Here is a 25,420-nt window from a genome sequence, read left to right on the forward strand (position 1 = left end):
CACTGCTAATCCAAGTTTTGAGTGTAACACAGTCTACCCCTACTGCCAATTCCTGTCTTAGCTCTCTCTCATCTTAGTGTACAAATACCCCCAAATCAAACAGGTTCACACAAAAACGAAACACACACTGGAAATCGAACAGAGATAAGCAAAGCCCACCCTGGATTTAGTAGTTTACTTACTAGATTGGCCCACAGGTCTTTATGTGTCACCTCAGTTCAGAGCAGGTAAGTGAGGGTCACAGTGATGAGTGGTTTGGTTTAGGCACAGGACTAGCTACACAGAAAATCCTGACCCCACAGCAGAGACCAAGGAGTCTCTTGGTGGCAGCTCTGTTCGGACCATTCAGGTCCTTGCTTTGCAGCAAAGCAGGTGCCTGCAAGAGGTGGCTGTATTCTGAAAGCAGGTATCTAGGAGGGCGGGGCCAGAGCCGGGGGCGTGGCCGGGACCGGGGGGCGGGGCCGACAGTGGCTAGGTGACTCTGGCGCCTGCGCAGAAGCCGGGAGCGGCGCCTGGGGCAGGGACTGCAGTGGGTTTCTGGCAGGGGCCGGGCAGCAGCGTTCTTCCGCGCGCTCCGGGTCCCCAGCTTTGCTCGGCTCGGGCGCCAGGATCCACCATGAACCGGTGCGCCGAGGCGGCCGCGGTGGCGGCCACAGTGCCGGGCGCCGGCGTCGGGGATGCGGGGCTGCGGCCACCCATGGTGCCCCGCCAAGCGTCCTTCTTCCCGCCGCCAGTGCCCAACCCCTTCGTTCAGCAGACGCGGATCAGTGCGGCCCGACGGCTGCAGGTAGAGGCGCGGTGCGCGCGGAGGCTGCGGGGATGTGGTCCGACGGAGGAGGCTCGGGAGGAGTCGCGCATCCAAGAGAGGAGGCACCTGAGGGCATCTGGTGGGAGAGAGGGTCGGGCTTGAGGGGATCCGGGTCTGAGAGGGAAGGTATCTAAGAGGATCTCAGGTCTGAGGGAATATGAGGGGATCCTGGGTCTGACGGAGGAGGCGCCTGAGAGGATTACCCGTCTGAAGCTCGAGGCGTCCAAGATCACAGGTCTGCCACTCTGAGGGCATAGTGGGTCTGACGCAGAATTTGTCCCAGGAATTGGAAATCTGAGCGGGGAGGCATCTGAGGAGATAGTGAGTCTGAAGGGGGAGGCTGAGTGAGGTGTGGAGTCTGGTAAGAGAAAGCATCTGAGGAAGGAAGAGCTGTGGATATGACAGGAAAGGGTCATGAGGGGCAGACAGAGGATGTGAGAACTGAGGACGCTGGGGGATGGGATGACCCTAGTTACATGAAAGCGGGAAGATGCAGAGACAGCATGTCAGCGAGGAAGATCCCACATAAGGGACTCTTCTTTGCCCGAGAAGGGATGGATGGGACAGGAACTTTGTCTCGAGCTTGTGAAAGCACAGAGGATTGAGAATTTCCACACGAGAGTGGGATTCAGCGTTCTTTCCTTTTCATGCCCCTTGTAAAAGGGGGAGTCCGTCTGGGCTGGGTAGAGTAAGAGGGGAGGCTGAGAGCCCTGGTCTAGCCTTGGAACCAAAGGTAAGGCGCTAGTGGTTTAACTGAACAGGAACAGCCAGGCTGTACTCGAAAGCAAAGAAAAGAGAACTGGGAGACCCATGAAGGTAGTCGGGAGCCTTTTCTTTGAATCAGCCTTCACACAGTCCCTTTTCTAGATTCAAAGATGACACGAGAGGTAGCCACTGTTAGAAATGGCCACAAAGGAAGTTGTCTTTATCTCGCAAAGGGCAGCTTTTACCATTAGTTCACTTGTTGACTTCCTCTGTGGTGCGGTTAGTGATTGGAGAACAAGATAGATGAGGAAAACTCTATTTGTCTTGTTCTGCAGGGGGAAACAAAAATTGGCATTTCCCTGTCCATCTTATCATTTCTGTTAATTTGCATTAAAGGCATGGTTATCTTTGCAGTGTTTTTGTATACAGCTCTATGACTAGTGACCTCTCTAGAGGGAACATTTTTTGGCACTGAGCTAAGGGCGAGGTAGGGGGAGGGGTCGTGGTGGTGGTTAGAGTAATGATAGGCATCTGGTTGAACGTAGGTAAGGGAGAGGAAGAGAAAGATAAGGATGCAGAGAAAGTTTGCAGAGTTCCTCTGCAAGATGACCTTGAGTCATCTGCAACACTTGTAAGCACAGTGGCCATGCTTCAGGATTAACTTCAGACAAGTACGGTATATTAAGTGAAAATGTACCTGTCTGTTTGGGTTCAGAGTTTGGAGGGAGGCTCAAAGTGGCATATTTAAATTTTGTATTGTACCTCGAGTAGATTATTAGTTTTTAAAAATCACCTAAGAGAGCTCTTTCTAAGAACTCTATGAGAACCCCGTATAATGCAAAGAGCACTGGTCACTTATTAGTTCTGTAAATTTGGCCTAGTCACTTAACCTCCCCTGTCTATTACATTTTCTCATCTATTAAATTAAAATAATTCTTCAAAGGACAGTTAAATTAAATGAGATAATATGTGGCATAATGTAGTCTGGCTTGCTGATCTTAATATTGGTAGTTCTGCTGTGTGTCTATAATTGTGTCCTATACTCAAAATGTGCTACTTGAATTAAACTGTTCGGTTATGGTCTGAGAATTCTCTCACTTTCTTTCCTTCCTTTCTCCATAATACCAGTGTTACCTGCCATAGATGCTTCAGTGGCTTGAATAGCAAGGATAAAAGAAAAAATTTGATAGGCATGGATAAAATAAGATGTTTATACTATCTAGTTTAAAATGTAGATATACTCTTACTTAGGTAAAACAGTAATCTTGGGAGCCTGTAGTAGAATATTTTAAGATGTGTTACTTTTGTTTATGCTGTATTTGTTTAACCCTATGAAGCTGTGTTACTGTGCCTTTGTTTTTTTGTTTTGTTTTTTTTTTTTTTGGAGACAGGGTTTCTCTGTGTAGCTTTGCGCCTTTCCTGGAACTCACTTGGTAGTCCAGGCTGGCCTTGAACTCACAGAGATCCGCCTGGCTCTGCCTCCCGAGTGCTGGGATTAAAGGCGTGCGCCACCACCGCCCGGCTACTGTGCCTTTGTAAAACACCTGATGGCCTAATAAAGAACTGGCCAATAGCAAGGCAGGAGAAAGGACAGGCGGAGCTGGCAGGCAGAGAGAATAAATAGAAGGAGAACTCTGGGAAGAAGGATTGTAGATCAAAAATCCAGCAGCCAGAGAAGGAGGAGGACTCCAGGGGCCAGCCACCCAGCTACATACACAGCAAGCCACTGAGTAGAGTAAGATACAGAAGTAAGAGAATGGGAAAAGCTCAGAGGCAAAAGAGAGATGGGATAAGTTAAGTTAAGGAAAGATGGCTAGAAACTAAGCCAAGCTAAGACTGCGCATTCATAAGTAAGAATAAGCCTCTGTGTGATTTATTTGGCAGCTGGGTGGAGGGTCGTTCCCCCCAACCCCCGCAAAAGAGCCAAAAAAAAAAAAACCCCAAAACCCAACTACAACAGGAGCCCATTACCTCTGGGGAGACGCCTTACACAGCCTTGATGCAGAGGGAGGGGCTTGGACCTGCCTCAACTGAATGTACCAGGCTCTGCTGACTCCCCATGGGAGTGTCTGAGGAAGGAATGGGGGGTGAGTTAGGAGGAGAAGGCTCGGGGGCAGGAGGAGGGAAGAGAGGGGAACTGTGGTTGGTATGTAAAATGAATTAAAAAAAAGTCTTAATTAAAAAGAAACAATATACTTGGTTCTGACTAAATTTAATATTGAATTATGACTGGTGACTTCTTAAAGATTGTTGTCACTTGAGCATTTCATTATAGGGCTTATAGTTAAAGTTTGTCCTTTCCCCTTTTTATGTATTTTTAAAAAATTATTTTTTTCTAAATTTTATGTGCATTGGTATTTTGCCTGAATATATGTCTGTATGAAGGTATTGGGTCTCCAAGATCTGGAGTTACAGACAATTATGAGTTGCCATGTGGGTGCTGGGAATTGAACTCTGGTCCTCTGGAAGAGCAGTCAAATGTTCTTAACTGCTGAACCATCTCTCTAGCCTCTATTTATATATTTTTAAAACTACTTAAAGGTCTTCTGCTACTTTGTGGCATGGAGAAAAGTAGCCTAATTGTTATTGCTGTAACAGAATTTAGAATTAAAATGATTAGTTGTAATTATGGGGTTATTTGTTCATATCAAAAATACTTGTTTGCTGCCTATACTATAGTAAGTTCAGGTCTCTGGACATATGGAGGTGAACAAAAAAGATCCTATGCACATGCTCTGGAAAGATCCAAGGGTGCTCCAAGATCTCATCTCGGATTGGTCTTGAGGATTTATATAAGCAGGAATCTGAGGCTAAGTTTTGAACAGCCACTTGCATTGACATATACCTCAGTATGTACAACAAAACTTTCAAGTATTGGGAAATTTATTAGTTCCTACACTAAAGGAAATTCCTGTACTCATTAACTATTTATCAAATTGATCAGAGGCTTCAGTAGCCAGACATGACAAAGAATATAATATAGAATTAAATCATAAAAGTCCCTAGATAAATGGATCAATGGGAGAAAACTGGGTTCAAAAATAAACATATGTCAATGGCCATTGATTTTTTTTTCTACAAGAATGCTAGAGTAATTCAATGGAGAGAGACTTGTCTTTTCAATAAATGGTCTGGGATAAATGGATTAACATGTACAAGAGAATTAAGTTCACCTATTATCATATAAAACAGCCTAAGCTGATAAAAAGAACTAAATATGAGAAAATATGAGTGTTAAAATAATGAAAGTCTAAAGAGAGAACATAGGTATAAATCTTAATGACCTTGGATTAGTCATTTGTTTCCAAGATAGACAATACAAACACACACACACACACACACACACACACACACACACACACACACACACACACGGTGGAGGGTGGACAGGAGAAATAGATAAGTAATATTGGCAAATTAAATGCTGTGCATTTCAAAGTAGACTCACTACCAGGAAATTAAAGAGGGATCCAAGGAGATGCCTCAGTGGCTAAAGCCCTTGTCATACAAGCATGAGAACCTGAGTTTGGGTCTCTGGAACCCTTACACAAATCTGGGCAGGGGTAGTGGCTGCATTATTAAGGCAGAGACAGGGTCCCTGGGGCAAGCTGGCCAGTTAGATTAGTCTAAATTGGTGAGCTATGGGTTCAGTAAGGGACCCTATCCCAGTAAATAAAGGGAAAAGTGATCGAGGAACATATCCAGCATTAAATTTAGACTTCCCTGTGCACCCTACCTCCACCCTACATGTGCCCACAGCAAACATGTAAACAAGCAGGAACATCATGTGTACATGTAAAATGAAAGAAAGAAATTAAAGTGACCACCTAAAAAATTTGAGGAAATATTTTTACATAATATATCTGATAAAGGTATTTATAGTATCCAAAGTGTGTAAATAGCTCCTGGGACTCATTAGTAAAAGGCGAGTCAATCTAGAAACCACTAGTCAATGAGGAGGCTGGAGAGACGGCTCTGTGTAAATGATGTATAGGTGCTTGCCATCACACTTGATAACCACAGTTCAATCCCATGACCCACATGGTAGAGACAGAGGACCAACTCCCACAAGATGTCCTCTGTCCTCCGCACATGTCCATCACACAAGCTCCCATACACATACACATATATACCTACACACAAAATAGACAAACAAGTGCATGAATGTAATATACAAAGAAAATATTACTTGGAAGTTAAAAGAGAATGAAAATAGTTTTAGAAGGAAAAATGGTAAGAGTTTACTATAAGAGCTGCATATAAGGGCCAGGCAGTGGTGGTGCACACCTTTAATCCCAGCACTTGGGAGGCAGAGCCAGGGGGATCTCTGTGAACTCAAGGCCAGCCTGGTCTACAGAGCAAGATCCAGGACAGGCACCAAAACTACCCAGAGAAACCCTGTCTCGAAAAACCAAGAAACAGCCGGGCGGTGGTGGCGCACGCCTTTAATCCCAGCACTCGGGAGGCAGAGCCAGGCGGATCTCTGTGAGTTCGAGGCCAGCTTGGGCTACCAAGTGAGTTCCAGGAAAGGCGCAAAAGCTACACAGAGAAACCCTGTCTCAAAAAACCAAAAAAAAAAAAAAAAAAAAAAAAAAAAGAAAAACCAAGAAACAAAAGAAAACACACACACACACAAAAAAAGAACAGCATATAAGGAATGGTAAATGGAGCCATGAGTGGTGGTGTACACCTTTAAAATCCTAGTACACCTTTAAAATCCTAGTACTCAGAGGCAGGCAGATCTCTGCGAGTTTAAGGCCAACCTGGTCTACATAATGAGTTACAGAACAGCCAGGGCTATGTAGAGAGACCCTGTCTCAAAAAACAAAACAAGCAAAAATATGAATAAATAAATAATGAAATAAAAACAACCAACTACTGCTAAATGGGGACTGGAGATGTACAGCTCACTGGTGCTGCAGTGGCACACTGCTTGAGGCCCTGGATTTAATCCTCATTACAGAAAAAAAAAAAAGCTGTGGAGATGACTCAGCAAAAAAGGCTCTTGCTGCTCAGTCTGACAATGTAAGGTTTCCCAAGACCTGTATGGTGGAAAGAGAACTGACTCTGAATTCCACATGTGTAGTAGCATGCATGCACCCATGCGTTTGCACCACACAGAACACACATGTGGGTCTCACACACATATGTGTACTATACAACACACACACACATACACGTGGTTCACACACACACACACACACTACATCACACACGTGTACCATATAACACACATACACACACAAATAAGTAGGTCTAATTTTTATAAAAGAAAGAGGTAAAGGATGTTTTTCCAGTTGTAGGAACATGCTAAATCATGTTATCAGTTCAAAGCATGGGTACACAGAAAAGAATGAAGAATACTGGAAACAATACTTCAAAATTAGTAAATCAAACTCATTTTTCTCCATCTTAATTTAATCAAAGAACTATAAAATATGACTATTGAATGCAAACATCTGACAGTATTTTCTCAAGTTTACATATATGTAGATGTAAAGCGTCATGAACAGATCTGAACAGATGGAATTGCACTTATTTTTCTTGCACTGTGTTTGAAATGATACAGCTTTAATTCTGAGTTGTTGTATATTAGATGTACATGCTATAGTCCTCAGAGTAACTGCTGGCAGAATTATAAGACAATATAGCTAAGGAGTCATGCCAGCAATTTAGGTGGAACACTGACCTGGCTCATAAACAAACAAACAAACAAGCGAAAAATGTGCTTTGAGAATGCTAACACTCATTTCTTAGTAACTGATAGAAAAAAACAGACTGGATATCATTATTAAAGTCTAAGAGTTGAAGAGCAATGGTGAACACCATTACTAAACCGACATTTGTAGGATACTATCTCCTGCAACTGCAGGACACCCAGACTTCCTAAAATAGACCAATCGTTGGTAGAAAAAAAGTCTTGAAAATATCAAAGGATTGACATATTACAGAATATGTTCACTGACTGTAACAAATTATATTAGAAATCAAAAACTGGCTGGGCATGGTAGTGCACACATTTAATTCCAACATTCAGGAGGCAGAGGCAGACAGAACTCTGTGAGCTCAAGGCTAGCTGGTCTGTATAGCAAGTTCAAAGGCAGCTAGGCTGCATATTGAGATCCTGTCTCAATGAATGAATGGATGAATGACCCATATATATGAAAAAATCCCCACACATTTAAAAAGTAAATCAATTTTGTATTTACATTTAAAAAAATGAGATAATCTTATATGTAGTAACAGTAAGATGATGTTGAATACTTAGAAGTATCTTTAACTAAAACCATGTCTGGTCACTATACTGGAAACAACAAAACAGTGATTTGAGAAACTGAAATATGTGAATGGATGTAGCATATCTGAATTGGAAAACCCAGTATTATTAGTATGACAACCCAATATTATTTGTATGACAAGTCCTCCAGATCAAATCTAGATTCATTGCAATCTCAAAAAAAAAAAGTGTGTGTGTGTGTGTGTGTGTGTGTGTGTGTGTGCGTGCGCGCGTGCGCGCAGACTGAGGAATTAATTACTTCTGAACTTCTATGGAAATTCGAGGATCTAGAAATATCTTTAAAAACAGTTGAAGAAGAAAAAAATTAGAGGTCACATACCACCGCTTGAAGGCCTACTTGAAAATTACAGCAGTTAAGACAGATAGATAGCTAGAATAGTGTGGGCATTTTTGTAAGTTATTTGGTGATGTTCAGGTTCTCATAGAGGACAATACAGATACAAGACAGACAGTGCTGATTGGATCATGTAATTAATTTATAGCAAAAAAGGTGGTATATATAATAACTATTTACTTTAAAGGCAGGGTGGCATAAGGATTAGGAACAAAGGCTTTATAAATAAATTTGTTTCCACTTCTGTTGATATTAATATGATTTTATTGTGATTTAATTTATCCATGGCTTTCTTTTCATGTAAAGCAACTTAAGTTCTTAAGAACTAAATGAATCACTGTGTGCCATATGCCTGACACACAGCAAGCATTTATTTATGATTTACTGTTCTTAGTCATATACTCTTCATTCTTATTTATTGTGTATTTTTATTCTCTCCTCCAGTTCCTTATTGCTTAGTTACACAGAACTGGCAGGCATGGGAATCGGTGCAATCCATCATTCACTAATGCTTTTATTCCCACACTTCTTTCTGTGTAGCTTTTGGGAAACAGTGTAACTGTCGTGCTTTGCTAGCATCTGCTTGCTTTGTGACTAGCTATGCTGGGACCACACGGAGGGAAATCATGCATGCTAGGCAAGCACTTTCTCAGTGAGGTATGAAGCTCCAGTTCCCTTCACTTCTTAGCTTAGGCAGCCTGGCACTTGCTCCTCCTGCCTCAGCCTCTCAAGTAGCTAGGGCCAGTATCCTGGCAGTACCATCTTCTGCAGGACTGTTCAGGCTACCACTCCCACGGGAAGCTTGTTCTGGTTTCTAAGTCAGGCCCACCTTTTCTTTGCTCTACCAGCATCCTCTACTTCCTCTCATGGATGTGCAGATCAGGTTATCCCATGGTTCTCCTCACGGCTTCTTTAGCCTTTTGTATTGTTATTGTTTTGTTTTTTGAGACAGGGTCTCATAATGTAGCCCTGGCTGACCTAGAACTCACTATGTAGACCAGGCTGGCCTTATAGATCCCATAGAAATCTGCCTGCCTCTGCCTGGAGGAAAATGCTGGGATTAAAATACTGCAATGCCCAGCAAATAGTAAGTAGTAGCCTGCTGAGATAAAATGTCATGTGGTGTGTGTGTGTGTGTGTGTGTGTGTGTGTGTGTGTGTGTGTGTGTGTTTATGTATCTTGGTCTGATACAAGACAGCATTTAATTCATCCCTGAGCACATGCATGAAACCAAAACTTTTCTATTATGCTTTTGTGTTTGGTAGTCATATATTTAAATAACATCCATTTATCTTTTTTGTTTTTTGTCAACTTTGATTTGCAGATCATTCTTCTTGGAATTATTCTGCTTCCAGTCCGTGCTGTATTGGTTGCATTAATTTTGTTGCTGGCATGGCCATTTGCTGCAATTACAACAGCATGCTGCCCTGAAAAGCTGACCCATCCGATAACTGGTTGGAGGAGGTAAGAGATAATTATATCCAAATATTATACAAGTCAAAAATTTAAAAGGTTTGATTCTAGTTTCTTCAGTGACCAGTGGTTTTAGTTTACTGTTACTCAGTTTTAATAGTTTATATTTGTTTCTTACATGGGAATGGACTTGATTTTTGCAGAAATTATCACACAGGCACATTTTGATAATATTCAGTTCTAGGTGTAATTTCTTAATGTTAAAACATTTTGTTTTCTGAGTTATTGTGAAGGATATTCATCTATGGTTCCGAAAGAGTTCCTGTGTTGTGTTTTTACATGAAATGTCTCCAGTCATCTCATGTGTTAGACGCTTTGTCGGCAGCCAATGGGCTTTTAGGAAGTGACTGTATCCCGAGAGCTGTGCCCTGATTGAAGGATTAGTCTCTTGATGGATTCATAATATGAGGGCATTATTAGGAGGTGGTGAAAATCTGGAAGGGCCTAGCCTAGTTGGAGTAATTAGGTCACTAGGAGTGTGTCCTGGGGAAGGAGGGGGGCTAGCCCCTTTCCATATTCCCTTTCTTTGCTTCCTGTCCACTGTGAGGTGAGTAGCATCTGCCATGTTCTCTCACTGTGAAGCTCCACCTCTCCATGGTCCCCAGAACAGAACTGATCACTATGAACCAAAACCTCTAAAGCCATGAGCTAAAAAAAAAAATCTTTCCTTTTTCCACGGTGCTCCTGTCAGGGCTTATGACATACTGCTACAGTCTGACAATATATTCTGCTATATTCCTGGAACATTACAGCTATAAAGCACTTGGCTTTCTTTTGTCTTTCTGCATTTTCTCATATGCTTTTGTCCCTTCGAGGTAACAATATGGTTTCTGCAGCAACACAATTAAGTGGATCCATTATATTTTTTTTTATTAATTACGTTTAGTGGTTAATATTAACTTTAATTGTCACTCAGCATAGCATTTTCAAATGTTAGTATGCAGGCGAATGGAACTGCTTTTCTAGAATTTCTAGAATTATCTAATTCGGATGGTTCTAGAGAACAAACTGGGCAAAATAAGTAAAATATACTGGTGAAAGTCATTACTGTTTGGCAGGGTCAAGTTATCACCACAATTACCACCATCTTTACACATTGCACATGGACCTTCTTAATGAGCACTCCACAGATTTCAATAGGCTGCAGATCCATACATTCATTTTAGGACACTTATGAACTCCCTGAAATTATGTATGTTTTTTTTTGTCTTTTTGCTTGTTTGCTTTTTCTGTATGCAAGGATGTGTTCTTTTTATGCAAATCTCAAATGTGGTTATGTCCTCCAAAAATTATTGAGAACTACTGCTGTACAACTTTTAATAGAAGTATGCAGTTTGCTATTCAGTTCTTGTCCCAGTGAACAAACGTAAATATCAAAACCAAGGCTGGTTTGAAATGGAAATAAATCTAGTGTTGGCAATGCCCCAGAGAAAGCTCAGTCCTTTGCAAATCATACTTCTTTGTTTTATAACTCAAGGATGCACAGTATAAAATAACACTTCATGGGCTGCTTTTCATGATTCACACTTCTTTCAGATTCTTTCTTTGGTTTTATAGTTACTGGCTTACAAAAATCTAGGATGAGGGAAGGAATAGTTTAAGAATCTTGAAAAAATTAGAAAAGTGTTCTTTTTAATATTTTATTGTTTTTGCTTTGGAAAACTTTTACTTTTTTTCAGTTAAATCAGTATCTCTGTTTCCTCTCATATAAATTTCCTTCCAATAAATTGGAAGTTATTATGTGGCACAAGACTTTTAGCTATTAAAATTTTTTTAAAAAGTGTGTGTGTGTGTATGTGTACATGTGTATGTATGTGTGGGGTTGTGGGGGCCAGAGGACTTTTGGGAGTTGATTCTCATCTCTCCCTTTGTTTTGAGGCACAGGCTCACTGTGTCATGTTTATGCTACAAGGCAGCATAGTCCATGCTAACTGGCTCCCTGTCTCCGCCTCCCATTCCTCCATAGCCTGCTGAGATTACTCAGGCAGCATGCTCCATCTGCCCTTTAAGTGGGTTCTGGAGCTCAGACTCAGGTCATCGGGTTTGCGCGGCTTTTCCCCGGGGCATTTTAAAATACGTCTAAGAAGAAGTCATTAAGGGGTCTGACTTCTTGAAATATGTTTATAAGGAGCTATACCGCTATAGCTAAATAAAGTATGGAAACACAGAAATGTACTTTCTGTTCCTGTGTGAGTATAGAGCTCACCTCTAGACTAAAGGTGCAGATCGTCATTTACCTGTGCCCTCTGGAAAGCACTCTGGTTTACTGGGTCTCACTTCTTGTGAGGTCAGCATTGCAAAAGCTTCCTTATGGGCTAGTTACTAGCAGCCTTTCACTGGCTAAGAAAATCAGAAGCTCAGTTTTTAAAAGTTCTTTCTGATACCTAATAGGTGCTATATGGTCAGCAGTGTGTTCTGCATCTGCAGTTCAACCAACTGTGGATCAAAAATGCTCAGAAAAAAAGACTGCATCTCTACTGCACATGTATATACTGGTTGCTTATTAATAGTCCTTAAGCAGTATACTATTAGACTTAAATAGGATTCACATTATAGAGCACTCATATTATATTAGGTATTATAACACTCTAGAGGTGTTTGAAAGTCTACAGGACAGTATGTATAGCTTATGAGCAGTGGTCACATGGCATTATATGAAAGCATTTGAGGATGTTGCTATTTGCCAGCCTCTGGAGCCTGTTCCCCACAATTACTGAGGGATGACTGTGTATATTTTATTTTCCATGTCATGAAAAGCTGTATTGTTTTGTTAAGTAGAGATGTGAACAAATGTCTATTCATTCAGATAGGACACTGAAGACAGACCAAAGAAATGATTCCACCCAAGTCCAGCTTAGTGAAGCAGTGAGGTTAACTGGGGCTGCTTACAGGAGGATGGATGGGAGGTTACCTACAGAAGCAGAGGCAGCTTCGGGGAGGCTGGGGTGCTGAAAGATGTAACCCCCACTTCTACCCCAGCAGGTACTTCTTGCTTCTCTGTCTGAAGGGAAGGGTATGTACATACGTGAGCCATGAGTGAGTCTGGAGCTTTCATGCACTTTTCCTCTGGTATCTTGTGAGCAATCTCACCTCTCCACAAGGAAGGACAGTGGGCCGAATCTTGTGAGGGTCTTGTTGGGATAATTACAACTGTTCTAATTTCAAGACAGTAAGAGCCATGCCATCCATGTCTGGGTGCTCCATAACATATGTTTGCTCATAGCTGAGGTGTCCATTCAGTGCTTAGGAATCTAAATATCTATGAGAATAGTTTTGATTCCTTATTTATTTCTTTATTTCTTTATTTCTTTATTTTGTTTGTTTGTTGGTTGGTTTTTTGTTTTGTTTTGTTTTTGTTTTTTGAGACAGGGTTTCTCTGTGTAGCTTTGGAGCCTGTCCTGGAATTCGGCTTCCCTAGTTATTTAAGCTTATTAGTTAAGAGGCTGGACCTTACTTGTCTTACATGTCCGGCACAGTTTTTTGCACAGTGTGATAATAATCTTTTTTTAAACATTGTTTTGTGTGTATATGTGTGCATGCATAGTTGGTTCTCTTGTACTTTGTGGGTTCTATATACCAAACTCAGGTCTTCATACTTGGTGGTAAATGCATTTACCTGGTGAAGCAGCTTGCCAGCTCAGATAATTAATCTTTAATGGTAGACTATCTTAAAACCTTTTTAAAAAGTAAATAAGGAGGCTTCTGGACTTTCTTGGATCTAAGTTCAATGGAAGTGCAATGATATTTATTTTGGAGATTCTTGGTGATGCCTAAAGGCTATTGCACTATGATGAGATTCATCTCTAAGAATTATCCCTAAATTAATTCAGCATGAGACTTCTTATTTGGGTAGACAGTAGCATTATCATTATGTAAGAGAAATTCATTTCCAAGATGACTGCTTTCTAAGGCCAGCAATGATGGTGTTGGTGATCTCAGTGTGGGATGTGGTTTGAAGATTCACTTTGATCACTTCAAACTTACAGAATAATGGAATGGAGTCATATATTATCCACGTATCTTTGGATAAATTGCTTCTCTGTGCCTCACTTCTCTCATCTTCAAAATGAGGATAAGGAGATGATGGCTCAGGGGTTGAGAGTGCTGGCTGTTTTTCCAGAGGACCAGAGTTCAGTTCCCAGTGCCAGTATCGGGTAGCTCACCGCCACTTGTAACTCTAGCTCCAGGGAATCTGATACCCTCTTCTGGGTTCCCTCGGCATCCGTATACCTGTGACATGCACAGATAAAGATACATATAAATCAAATTAAATTTAAATTTAAATAATGAGGTTAGTAGGGCTGGCAAGATGGCTCAGAAGTTAAAGATGCTTGCTGCCAAGCCTAACAACCTGAGTTCAATCCCCTGGATCCACTTGGTAGAAGCCAAGAATTGACTCCTACAAGTTTTCCCTTGACCACCAAATGCACAGTGTAGCATACACGTTCTTACAGACATATATAGATAAACACAAAGAATACGTTTTAAAAACAGGGATGATAATAATACCCATTTCATGAGGATAGGCTGAGGATGAAAAATATTAACATATATGTAAAACATTAGGAACAGAGTCTGCAGCTTCACAGAAGAGCTCCTGTTCAGCTTCTTTTCAAGTTTGCTGTCTTTTGCTCTGTTAAGACATTGACCAACGCCAAGAAGGGTTTATTTCATCTTACAATTTTCAAGTCATAGTCTGTCGCTGATGGAAGTCAGGCAGGGGAACTCAAGACAGGACCGTGGAGCCAGGAACTTAAGCAGAGACCATGGAGGAATGCTGCTGCCTGGCTTGCTCCCTAGGCTCATGTCCAGTTACTTTCTTATATGGTGCAGGCCCACCTGCCACAATGGGCTGGGCCCTCAAGTATCAACCAACTAGTGATGGGCCATCTTATATGGAGGCGATTCGTCAGCTGAGGTTGCCTCTTCCCAGATGTGTCAAGTTAACAGCCGAAGATAGTTCTGACAGCTGGTACTCCCCATAGCTTATGTCTGAAGATGGGGTTCTCTGATTTGTTTTGCTTTTCCTACTGTATTTTGGAGTAAAGCAAAGCCAAATATGTCTTTTCTATCCTTGTTTTCGAAGGAAGATTACTCATCCAGCTTTGAAGTTCCTGGGCCGTGCCATGTTCTTCTCCATGGGCTTTATGGTTTCCGTGAAAGGGAAGATGGCAAGCCCCGTGGAGGCGCCCATCTTTGTTGTTGCCCCTCACTCAACCTTCTTCGATGGCATTGCCTGTGTGGTAGCTGGGTTGCCCTCTCTGGTGTCACGGAATGAGAATGCACAGACCCCTCTGGCGGGCAGTAAGTACCTGGTGGCTAACAGCTGAAACAGTAGCGTGTGCATACTTTAAGTTGGAAGAATCGTAGACAGTCATTTTCTATACACCTATTTACTTTCTTTCCTGGGTATTAAACCCCATGGTCTTGTGCATGCAAGGCAAATGGTCTAACATTGAGCACAATCTCCAGTCAGTTAAAAATAAAACTGTAAAATATTTTAAATGCATTTCTTTTTATTTAAATGAGCTACTCTATGTAAAGGGTGAGTTTATTAAAAAAAAATAGACATGTCCCCTTATCTTTAGCTTTTTAGACTTTCAGGAAACTTGCCCTTATCACTAGCCATCATATCTTTGTGTTCCTGTGTGTCATAAGGAAAATCAGATTTCAGACACTAAATATGCTTATTTTTTAAAGGAATCTGAAAAACACAGGTCACATGCTGTTTCGAGAACTTCTATTTATGGTATTAGGCTGATAAATGTGCTAAGTCTTTTCTCTCAGCTCTGTTTTCTAAATTATTGTGCCCCTATGGTTCCCTGAGGGACATTTGTGTAACTCTTTGAAAATTATGATGTGGAACAATAAGTGCTTCCTGCCATAAAAAATAATGAAGCGAGTGAAATGTTTTTCCTGCCAGATGCTACCATCTCTCCCCGAGGAGTCAGTCTCCAAGTAACTGCTCCCGCTTGTCCCAAGGTTAACCGCAAATGCCGCGTGATGAGGGCAGCCGTTGTCTCGGTGTTCCTGAGAAGGGATAGCTGTCCTTGTGGCTTCGCCATGGAGTGATGACACTTGGTTTTCTTCCACATGCAGCCACCGTGCTCTGTGCCGCGTGGCCTTTTCTGTAACGTTTCTGTTGCGGAGCACTTGAAGTTTTATTTTGCATGTGGTAGGAAGCAGTCTCTTCAGAAGGATTTTAGTAAAATAAGTCATAATCGCCCTCTGCTCATGGACACTGTCAATTCATTCTCTGAGTGTTTAAGGTCTTCCTAAAATCAGACGGGATAGTTTTGAAGCATAGTCCCACATTTTAACATCCATTAAGGAAAAAGACGTAGGAAAACAACTGCTTTTCCTCCTTCTTCTATCCGTCCCCCATTCTTTTCACTAACATCTGTAAAACCAATGACATAACATCTGTCTCTGCATTTGAAATTAGACTCTTAACTAGTCAACTTGAATTTGAGTTTAAAGGGATTATTCTTTTAGACTTGCTAACGTTTTCATTTTCTGTAAACACTGTTTCAGTTTATCCAATGATTGCAATGCCATGGTGGCTTAAAAAAAAAAAAAAACTGGGTTATGACCCTTTGTTTTCAAGGACTGTTACGGGCTTTGCAGCCAGTTTTGGTGTCCCGTGTTGACCCAGATTCCCGAAAAAACACAATAAATGAAATAAGAAGGCGAGCGACATCAGGAGGGGAGTGGCCCCAGGTAAGATGCAGCTGCTTGTCATTTATATACACTGAGAGCTTTTGTATATCTTACTCATTTGGGTCCACAGAGAGCGAGACGTCATGCCATGTGTCTGCAACATAATAGATGCAGAATAAATAAACCAGTCAGTGTGAATAGACCCTGCCCCCAGCACATACCCTTCCCTTTCAGTTGTCGGATATTTTCTTTATGGTATAACAAATGATTCTCTGATTTTACTTCCTATTACATAAAATGAATATTTTATATGATTTAACTCACTTGACTAAAAATATTCTAAGTATAGCAAATCTTTTCTGATTTATAGTTAAATAGAGCTTTCCGTTCAAGGGGCCTATCAAAATAGCCTATAAACCTGTCAGACTTCACCAACGCCCAGCCCGTTCCCTGGAATGCCCTTGTAGGTTAGTACTTACTGCATAAAGCAGGGATGATTCCGATAAACACCCCGGTGTCTCTGCCCAGGTGAAAGCACGTGATCTCTAGCGGCCAATGCTACAGCAGTCGGCCTACCTGTAGTAACACACAGACGTTCAATTCCCCCACCCTGGAGGCTTTAGAAACCAAGGCAAATGAGGAGTGGCATAAAAATGATCACGGTGGTATTTGGAAAAGTTAGACTTTCTCTTTGGATCCAAGAAAAATGTCTAGGATTAATAGGCAAGAGATAACAAATAGATTTCAGCACTTTTTTTTTTTTTTCGTTTTGCAGAACTTTTTCTCTGTCCAGGGGTAAAATGGCCTGATTTGGAAAACTTCTCAGGCCCTGACTCTCAGCCACTGGGTGAGGGGAGGAGACTGTAGAATTAATTTAAACATTTGAGCCGTTAGGCTATTTTGAATGCTCCTTCCTCCCTGAGATTTGTGACTCACTTTGTTAGCATTCCTTGTTAGTAAGCTGTTTGTGGATTTATGCCAAGTAAATCTGTTGGCCATTGTGTCTGCTTGTCACAGGAAACCCATTTTGTAAATCAGGGGATGGAATTATGCCCACTCATTAATTTTTGGTTTGAGTTTGAGCCAGTGTTTCCCTCTCTAATTACTATAGATCATGTAGTACTAGTACAGAGATTTGATTTGGTTTTATATACTTAGCAGTTAACTCACGACTAAATTTGAAAAGCTTCCGAAAATCAATCTTGTGTCTTAATTAGTGGAGAAGCTCGAGATGCTTGTATGTCTCTCACAGAGAAAAACGTCAAGTAGCACATGAACAGCTAAACTACTTCCTCAGGAAAAACAAAGCGAACTGTGTAGTCCACCTCACATGATAACTGAGCAGGAGGCTGTCACAGCATTTCCTCCATTGTTCGTTCTTGAGGCATCCCTGAAATATGTACTCGGAGTAAATATCAGATAGCGCGAAACCGTATCAGAAAGATTTCTTTTAGTTAAGGATGTAACCCTTGCCTTATGTCTTCTTTTAAATTTCTTCAGATCATTAATAAAAGCAGAAGTAAGCAACATATGCTGTAAATTAAGAATACTATTTATTCAAAGCTTTAACCCTTTCTGATTATTATACTGGTCAAACTGCACTTCTTTTAAAACTATGCTTCTTTTAGAGGAATATAGAACCATCTGATTCCAGTTTTTATTAGATCAACAGTTAGCCTTTTATTTAATTTTAATTTTTGAAGTATTAGCAGTGTTGATGAAGTCATAGGAGAATAAAGAGGTAATCTATCAATTAGACTGAAATATTAAATTTATTCCTTTTCTCCCAAGATACTAGTTTTCCCAGAAGGTACTTGTACTAATCGCTCCTGTTTGATTACTTTTAAACCAGGTGAGATAAATTAAATTATGTATTGTAACAATATAGTAATGGAGATTTCTCAAATGATTCGAGGATGATGCACAATAGAACTCATTTGCTCCTGGCATTTCTTTTCTGATGAAACCTTTCTGATGCTGTGATTCCACAGAACTTATTCCTGTGTACTACTTTGCTCTCTTTTTTGATGTAGCCTTTTCCTTCAGTGGTGTGTGTGTGTGTGTGTGTGTGTGTGTGTGTGTGTGTGTGTGTGTCTGTCTGTCTGTCTGTCTGTTAGTTTGTCTATCTATGTCTCTCTGTGTATGTGTCTGTATGTGTGTCTGTCTGGGTCTATGTGGATCTATGTGTGTGCATGCTCAGAAGTCACTGACATTTTTCTTTTTCCTCCAAGGAACCTCATAGATATCTGGGGTCTTTTGTCATGAAGTGGGCAGCCTACATTAATATCATTCATGTTTTTACATGCCTTCCAAAGTTCGATCTATTTTTTTTTTTCATCTTAAGAAGGCAGCCCTGAATGTGCCTTTATTTTCATTTGTAACACTTTAGGCTGTGTATGTTGGTAACACTTTAGGCTGTGTGTGTTGGTAACACTTTAGGCTGTATATGTTGGTAACACTTTAGGCTGTGTATGCTGATAACACTTTACAACATACTGTACTGTGTATGTTGGCTGCTTTGCGCCATGGTGTGACTCACGTCAAGCCAGCCCAATAGCTTTGCTTCCAGCATTTTAGCTCTTTTATTTTCTCTTTGCCTCGATTTTGTCATTGCTCTTCTATGTTGTTGGATAGTATGTACTTAGGAAATGAAACCAACTCCCCAAATAAAAGTAAATGGTAAAACTATATGTATACTAAAGAATTGTTTTGAAATATAAATGTCTTTAATTTTCTTTACCAAAGAAAACAGTAAATAAATGTATGCTTAAGTGGCTTAGGCACAGCATTTAATGTTTTGTTTACTTGTAATAACTCATCTTGGTAAATATTTCAGCATGACTCATGCTCTGTTTACTCGTAAGTCATCAGTGTGTTTATATTATGTTGACTACTATATACTTCTTGTTCGTATACAAACCATGTTATACAATTTTGATGTGGTTCTAGGGGCCTTCATCCCAGGAGTTCCGGTGCAGCCCATCCTTCTCAGATACCCAAACAAGCTGGTAAGGGAAGGAATTCTGCACTCCAAATAGCTTACTCTCCAGGACCTTTTTAAATATCTGATTAATGAATGGCTAAAGGGAAGAAGTGATTGGGCAGATGGATGCCACCTGCCTCCGGAGTTTTTAAATTTTGCAAGATCAACAGCTATCTGTGACAGCAGTACTCAGTGTCATTCTGTATAACTCAGCTCCAGGAGGGCATTGCTTGGTCTCTGCCATCTCTGTGATGGACAGGTTAAGTCCCAGACTTAGGCTCTGATTATACTCGACAGCAGAAAGGATTTTCATGGAGCTGACAAGGAACCTCTGCCAGATACAGAGATGACTAGTGGGAGGAAGGCTGGAGGTAGAGGATCCATCTGGGGGACAGAGTAAAGTACGGGCTCAGTACCTCCTGGCTGTGTGAGCCTCAGGGAGTAGCGTAATTAAGAAACCATCATAGAGAACTTCACCTCTAAAGTCCAAGGCTGCTCCAGGAAACAGTGTCTTCTGCATCCATTGGTCACACTGTCATCCTCTGGACATCAGTTGCACAGCCCTTCCCCGGACACTGGGGTCACACTGTTATCTTCTGGACATCAGTTGCATGGCCCTTCCCCAGACACTGGGGTCACACTCTTATCCTCTGGACATCAGTTGCACGGCCCTTCCCCGGACACTGGGGTCACACGGTTGTCCTCTGGACATCAGTTGTACTGCCCTTCCTCAGGCACTGGGGTCACACTGTTGTCCTCTGGATATCAGTTGTACTGCCCTTCCCCAGACACTGGGGTTCATCCTGAAAGGACTTTACCAGAGGTTATAAAAAAGCAGAAATAACTACTAATCATACTATTTAAGATTACAAGTTCTTGGCCAGTTCAGTTTTGTAGTCAATGGCTGGCTTCTCAACTTGAAATCTCCAGTAAAAAAAGGAACTAAAATTTGTCAAACACTACTCTGACCCCTGCCTATATATTTGAGTTTTCATGTATTAAATGATAATTGATAAATTATATATATTACACACACATGCACATAAATTAGTTTTTCAGATATGCTCGTTTGAGAAGAAAAATAACTGAACATGTACAATAATTATTTTTTCAGAAAAAGTTATTCCATAAAAACATATAGAGCCGGGCGGTGGTAGCGCACGCCTTTAATCCCAGCACTCGGGAGGCAGAGCCAGGCGGATCTCTGTGAGTTCGAGGCCAGCCTGGGCTACCAAGTGAGTTCCAGGAGAGGCGCAAAGCTACACAGAGAAACCCTGTCTCGAAAAACCAAAAAAAAAAAAAAAACAAAAAAAACATACAGAGGTGGGAGATGATCTCTGTGTAGCTATATAACCTGTGTAATTCAGGAATTTGTGCACTAGTTTATATCCTTTAATAATTATGAGCTTGTTTTAGTTTTTAATATGTTGCTTTTTATTCCAGAAAAAGTGTACATGAATCCTAATATTAAACAAAGCCTTACTTTATTTTGTTGTTTAATTTTTTGTTTTGAGACAGGGTCTCATGTAGCCCCTGTTGGCCTTGAACTCCTGATCTCTTGCCTACATCTCTCATCTGAGATTACAGGCGTCCACGTCAGGCTAGACTAACAATTTGACTACTTCTGTTCTTTTAGGATACTGTGACCTGGACATGGCAAGGATATACATTGTAAGTCACTTATATCGTTTAATAATTTATGCAAACTATCTTAATGAAGAAAAGAAATATAATTTATTCCTTTAAAAAAAATCTTATTTTTGTAAAAGTAAACATTTCTAATCAGTCTTAAATCTTTTAACCATATCTCTAGGAACAGAATCACTTTCTTGCCCACTAAATGCCCAGTGAGATTAATGTCCATTAATACCATTTGAGGAGTACTAGTCATCTGTCAGCATCACGATCTTGACGACCAGTTTGTAAGGAACATTCCAGGGCCCTGGCTTGTATCATGCTTAGCTTGACTCTTTCGCTCTCCTTCCCACTGTAGACTTAGCATCCTGTAGTATCTCTGTTCAGATTTTATGAGATTGGTTTAGCAGTTTAGATTACATCAGTGTCGGGACCTGAAACTGTTGGGGCATGTCTGTCTGTGCTGGGAAATAGCCACCCAGGACTCGTGTTCCATTCCCAGATCCTGAAAGCACCGGGATCAGCAGTTTCTGGAGCTCATAGAGAGGTGAGGTGAATGAGACAGGCCTTTTTGTTGTTGTTTTTCTTTTTTTCACACTGAACGACGCATGTAGAATCCAGCTTTCTTCCAAGACCTTTTGTTTAGCTCCCACTAGAAAAGTTTGGGCCTACTTAAATTTCAGTGAGAACCATATGTGAATCTGGGTTTGAAAACTTTCCCCAGGGGCCTTATCCAGTTTTGACAATGATAACAACAGAGCTCAACTAACGTTGCCAATGGAAGTATTTTGGAGGAAATCACCATTGCTTCCTAGCACATTCTGGCTTCTTTACACATCATTGTACACTCTCTTGAACTTTGGAAAGTGGGGGAGAAAAGATTGTGTGTACTTCTCCTTTTGGGTGTGTGCAGAAATTTCTCTGAGATAGTAAATTTGCATCAGGAAGGGTGACTTGAGGGTCAGTTGAATAAGCATTAATACACATAGCACACATGTGTTCCTCTTGGGTTTCAGTCCTTGGTAAGTGAAGTTAGGCAGACAGCATTAGACACGACACGTGACGAAGGGGATGTAGGCAATGTGTTATCTTCAACTCTTCAAGGGATCAGTTTACTTGGTGGCTTAGAAACAGGCCCAAGATCTTTAAAAAACTCAAATTGGTCATGTGCAAATGCACATGGCCCTTGCCTAGGGCAAGTCCTATTTCTGCCTGTCTTCTGAGGTATTGAATGCTGCTGGTAGCACTGTATCTACTACTTTCAAATCTATGTTCTCAATTGCTATCTCATCAAAGCAGATACCCCAGGGAGAAGGGACATGGGAAATAAGCTTAGAGAAAGGACAGAGCTATGGAAGGCAGTTTTCCAAGAAGAATTTGGTCTTACTGTAGTGTAAACAAGGCAAACTTACTGATCCATTATGTTCAACCTTCATACTTTTAAGAACAAAATTTGTGTCCGTCCAAATGTTAACTCCAAGGCCCTGTGTAAATGACTGAAAATTGTTCTCTTGGGCTGAAGAGATGGCTTAGTGGTTAAGACCCCTGGCTGTTCTTGCAGAGAATCCAACTATAATTCCTAGCACCCACATGGCCCCTCACAATCATCACCTGCAACTCCAATTCCAAGGCATTCAATGACCTCTCTGGTGTCGGAGAGTACTGCATACACATGGTACACAGACACACGTGCAGTCAAAGTACTCAGATGCAATATAATAATAGAAAATATAGCTGGGCGACGGTGTCTCGCACCTTTAACCCCAGCACTCGAGAGGTAGATACAGGCAGATCTCTGTGAGTTCGAGGCCAGCCTGGTCTACAGAATGAGATCCAGGACAGGTACCAAAACTACACTGAGAAACCCTGTCTCAAAAACCAAAAAAAAAAGAAAAGACAACATTTAAGAGACAATCATTCACTTGATCGTTCACTTGACCGTGGTTAAGGTAGGATGGTGTGGCTTGGAGCTTGTATGTAGTACAAAGTCTTCTTTTCTCCTTTCAGATGGTAGGCTAGGCAACAATCACATTTCCGTAGTGTAATTAACTCTACAAGTCCTAAATTGAACTTCCCAGTTCCTTCTTTTTTATATGAAGTTCATTAAATTTGTTCCCTGGCCGTTTCATACATGATGCATTCTGAGTGTGTCACTCCTCACCCCCCCTTTCCTTCCTCCCTCTCCATCAACCTGTCCTCCTCCCTCCAGCCCCCTTTCCCACAGTTGTGTCCTTTTGTTTGTTTTGTGACTCACTGAGTTTAACCAGAGCTGTCCATATGAACTCAGGTTTATAAGGAGCCTGGTGGACTTGCCAGTGAGTACAAGCTGAAGGTATTGAGCACCCCGCATCCATCTGTAGCCAATATTCCTTGGTGAAATTCCGACTTACTTAAGTCTTTTCAGATAATTTTTACAGATAAATCATTCTTTTTTTTTTTGTTTTTTTTTTTTTTTTTTTTTTTTTTTCGAGACAGGGTTTTACTGTGTAGTTTTGGTGCCTGTCCTGGATCTGTAGACCAGGCTGGCCTTGAACTCACAGAGATCCGCCTGGCTCTGCCTCTGAGTGTTGGGATTAAAGGCATGTGCCACCAATGCCTGGCTCTTTAATTTCTTTATAGCAAAAAAAAAAAAAAAAAAGACTGGTTGTTTTCTTAAACATATGGTCTAATCCACTCTGCCTGATTTCTGGGTCAACTGTCTAAAGAGGCTAAACTGAAAACCCTACAGAAATCTGGCTCAGAGTCTAAATACATCCCAGAAAGCTGTAAGGAAGGACATTTGTCTCAAAAACTGTCATTGATGGGTTGGTCAACCACTTAGAGAAGCCCTTTGTCTAGATTTACAGTGAAATTTGCAAGATTTCAGGGCATTTCCCCGTAGCTCAAACCTTATTACTGAGACAACTTTGATAAAATTTGTAATTTTAAGGAAAATCCCACTGACTTTTTAAAAGTTGTTACCCAAAGAATTTAGAAATACAGTGTACTAAGGCATTTTCCTGTAACCACATTTATGTACCTTTAATTTTTATTTTAGACTTATTTATTTTTATTTTATGTGTATGGATGTTTTACTCACATGTATGTGTGCCACATGCATGCTTATTGCCCAGGGAGGCCAGAAGAGGGTGTTGGCTCCCCTGGAACTGGACTTACAGACAGGCGTGAGCTGCCATGTGGGTGCAGGGAACTGAACCTGGGTTCTCTGGAAGAGCAACCAGTGCTCTTAACCACTGTCTCCCATCCACATTTGTATATCTTAAAATAGACTTGGAGTACTTTCTCTAGAGACTTAGGCCTATGAATTTGTGCTATCAGGGAAACTGTAAATTTGAAGTTTGGTTTGTTTGAGCTGTAGCTTATATTCGTTAAGGCAGCACAATGATTGCATTTGGTGATTTAGTTTTTCAATGACAAGAATAGTTGTCTAATCCAAAAAGGTGTCATGGCTTGAGTGTAGCATATTTAAATGCAAAATATACATGCAGTGTGATGTGGGGGGAGGTGGGCCTGTGTGTAAATAACTGGTACTGCTTGCATTGCTATGTGAGAATAGCCTTCTCTTTTCTTATTTTCAGCCTCCAGCTGTGTGTGCTTACTTTCTGTCAGCTCTTCACAAGGGTGGAAGTTGAGGTAAGTCATTCAAATGCAGCCTTGGATCGTAAGATGCAGCCTCTCTGACTGAACTAGCTTAGAAGTGCCAGTCCAACACCTTTAAAATTACTCCCGGTCTTATAGATTGTGTTTCTAAGTCCCTACTGCTGGATTTAGTTCTTGGAATCAAGACAGCAAATACATGTAACTTTTGAGAACCTCTAACATGCTAATCACCCTGGCAGGTAAAATTTGCCCCCCCACTTCCTATCCCTCTACATTTTAATGCCAACTCATGCCTAGTTAAATGTCCCACACTGGGCAAAAGGAGTAACGGTAGCTGGTGGAGCTAGCTTCCTTGAGGAGTAGTTGTATGAAAACTGAGAGGTAATACTTGAGAAGTGACAAGAGACACCAGATTTAGGTGCCCTCATTTACAGTGTGCTCTTACACCTGGGAATGCTGAGGAAGTTTTGTATGGCTCATATTATCATCCACAGGACAATCTTTGAGTTGCAGGGGAAGATAGGAACGGAGTAAATAATTAGAACATTTTCAAATTTTGGACCTAAATTGTAAGACCCTAAAATTGGTTCCAGATAACAAGTGAAACCCTCAAGTCATGACTGAAGTGTGATGGCTAACGTATTGGGAACTAAGACTCTAGCCTGGATGCCCCAATTGCGTCTGTGGATTAGGCAGTGAACATCTTCAACTTCTTTGTGTACTGCAGAATTCTGAGTGGAGGCTTGTGCTCTAAGTGGCAGGACTATAGCATTTAAAATACTATTTTGACTTGCTGGATAACTTAATTGTTTAACCATATATTGGTAACTTGCAATATCAAGTGATACACAGGAATAAATCAGACTTCAAAATGAGTTTAAACTTTCATGAATTCTTTGGAGATTCGAATGCTGTCCCCTTGGA

At 41.0% G+C, this 25,420-nt stretch overlaps 1 protein-coding gene across 1 annotated transcript in view; it reads left to right on the forward strand.

The window, feature by feature from the left end:
* Positions 1 to 539: 539 nt before the first annotated feature.
* Positions 540 to 25,420, forward strand: part of Lpcat2 (lysophosphatidylcholine acyltransferase 2) — a 59,932-nt gene continuing 35,051 nt past the window's right edge. The window contains exons 1-8 of the mRNA XM_059262678.1: positions 540 to 787; positions 9,470 to 9,609; positions 14,705 to 14,922; positions 16,226 to 16,338; positions 18,070 to 18,130; positions 19,228 to 19,286; positions 20,898 to 20,932; positions 24,475 to 24,529. Of these exons, the coding sequence (XP_059118661.1) occupies positions 617 to 787; positions 9,470 to 9,609; positions 14,705 to 14,922; positions 16,226 to 16,338; positions 18,070 to 18,130; positions 19,228 to 19,286; positions 20,898 to 20,932; positions 24,475 to 24,529 (852 nt within the window). The 5' untranslated portion in view covers positions 540 to 616. The remainder of the gene's footprint in view (positions 788 to 9,469; positions 9,610 to 14,704; positions 14,923 to 16,225; positions 16,339 to 18,069; positions 18,131 to 19,227; positions 19,287 to 20,897; positions 20,933 to 24,474; positions 24,530 to 25,420) is intronic.

Source organism: Peromyscus eremicus, chromosome 5 (genome assembly GCF_949786415.1).
Source record: "Peromyscus eremicus chromosome 5, PerEre_H2_v1, whole genome shotgun sequence".
Taxonomy (NCBI): domain Eukaryota; kingdom Metazoa; phylum Chordata; class Mammalia; order Rodentia; family Cricetidae; genus Peromyscus; species Peromyscus eremicus.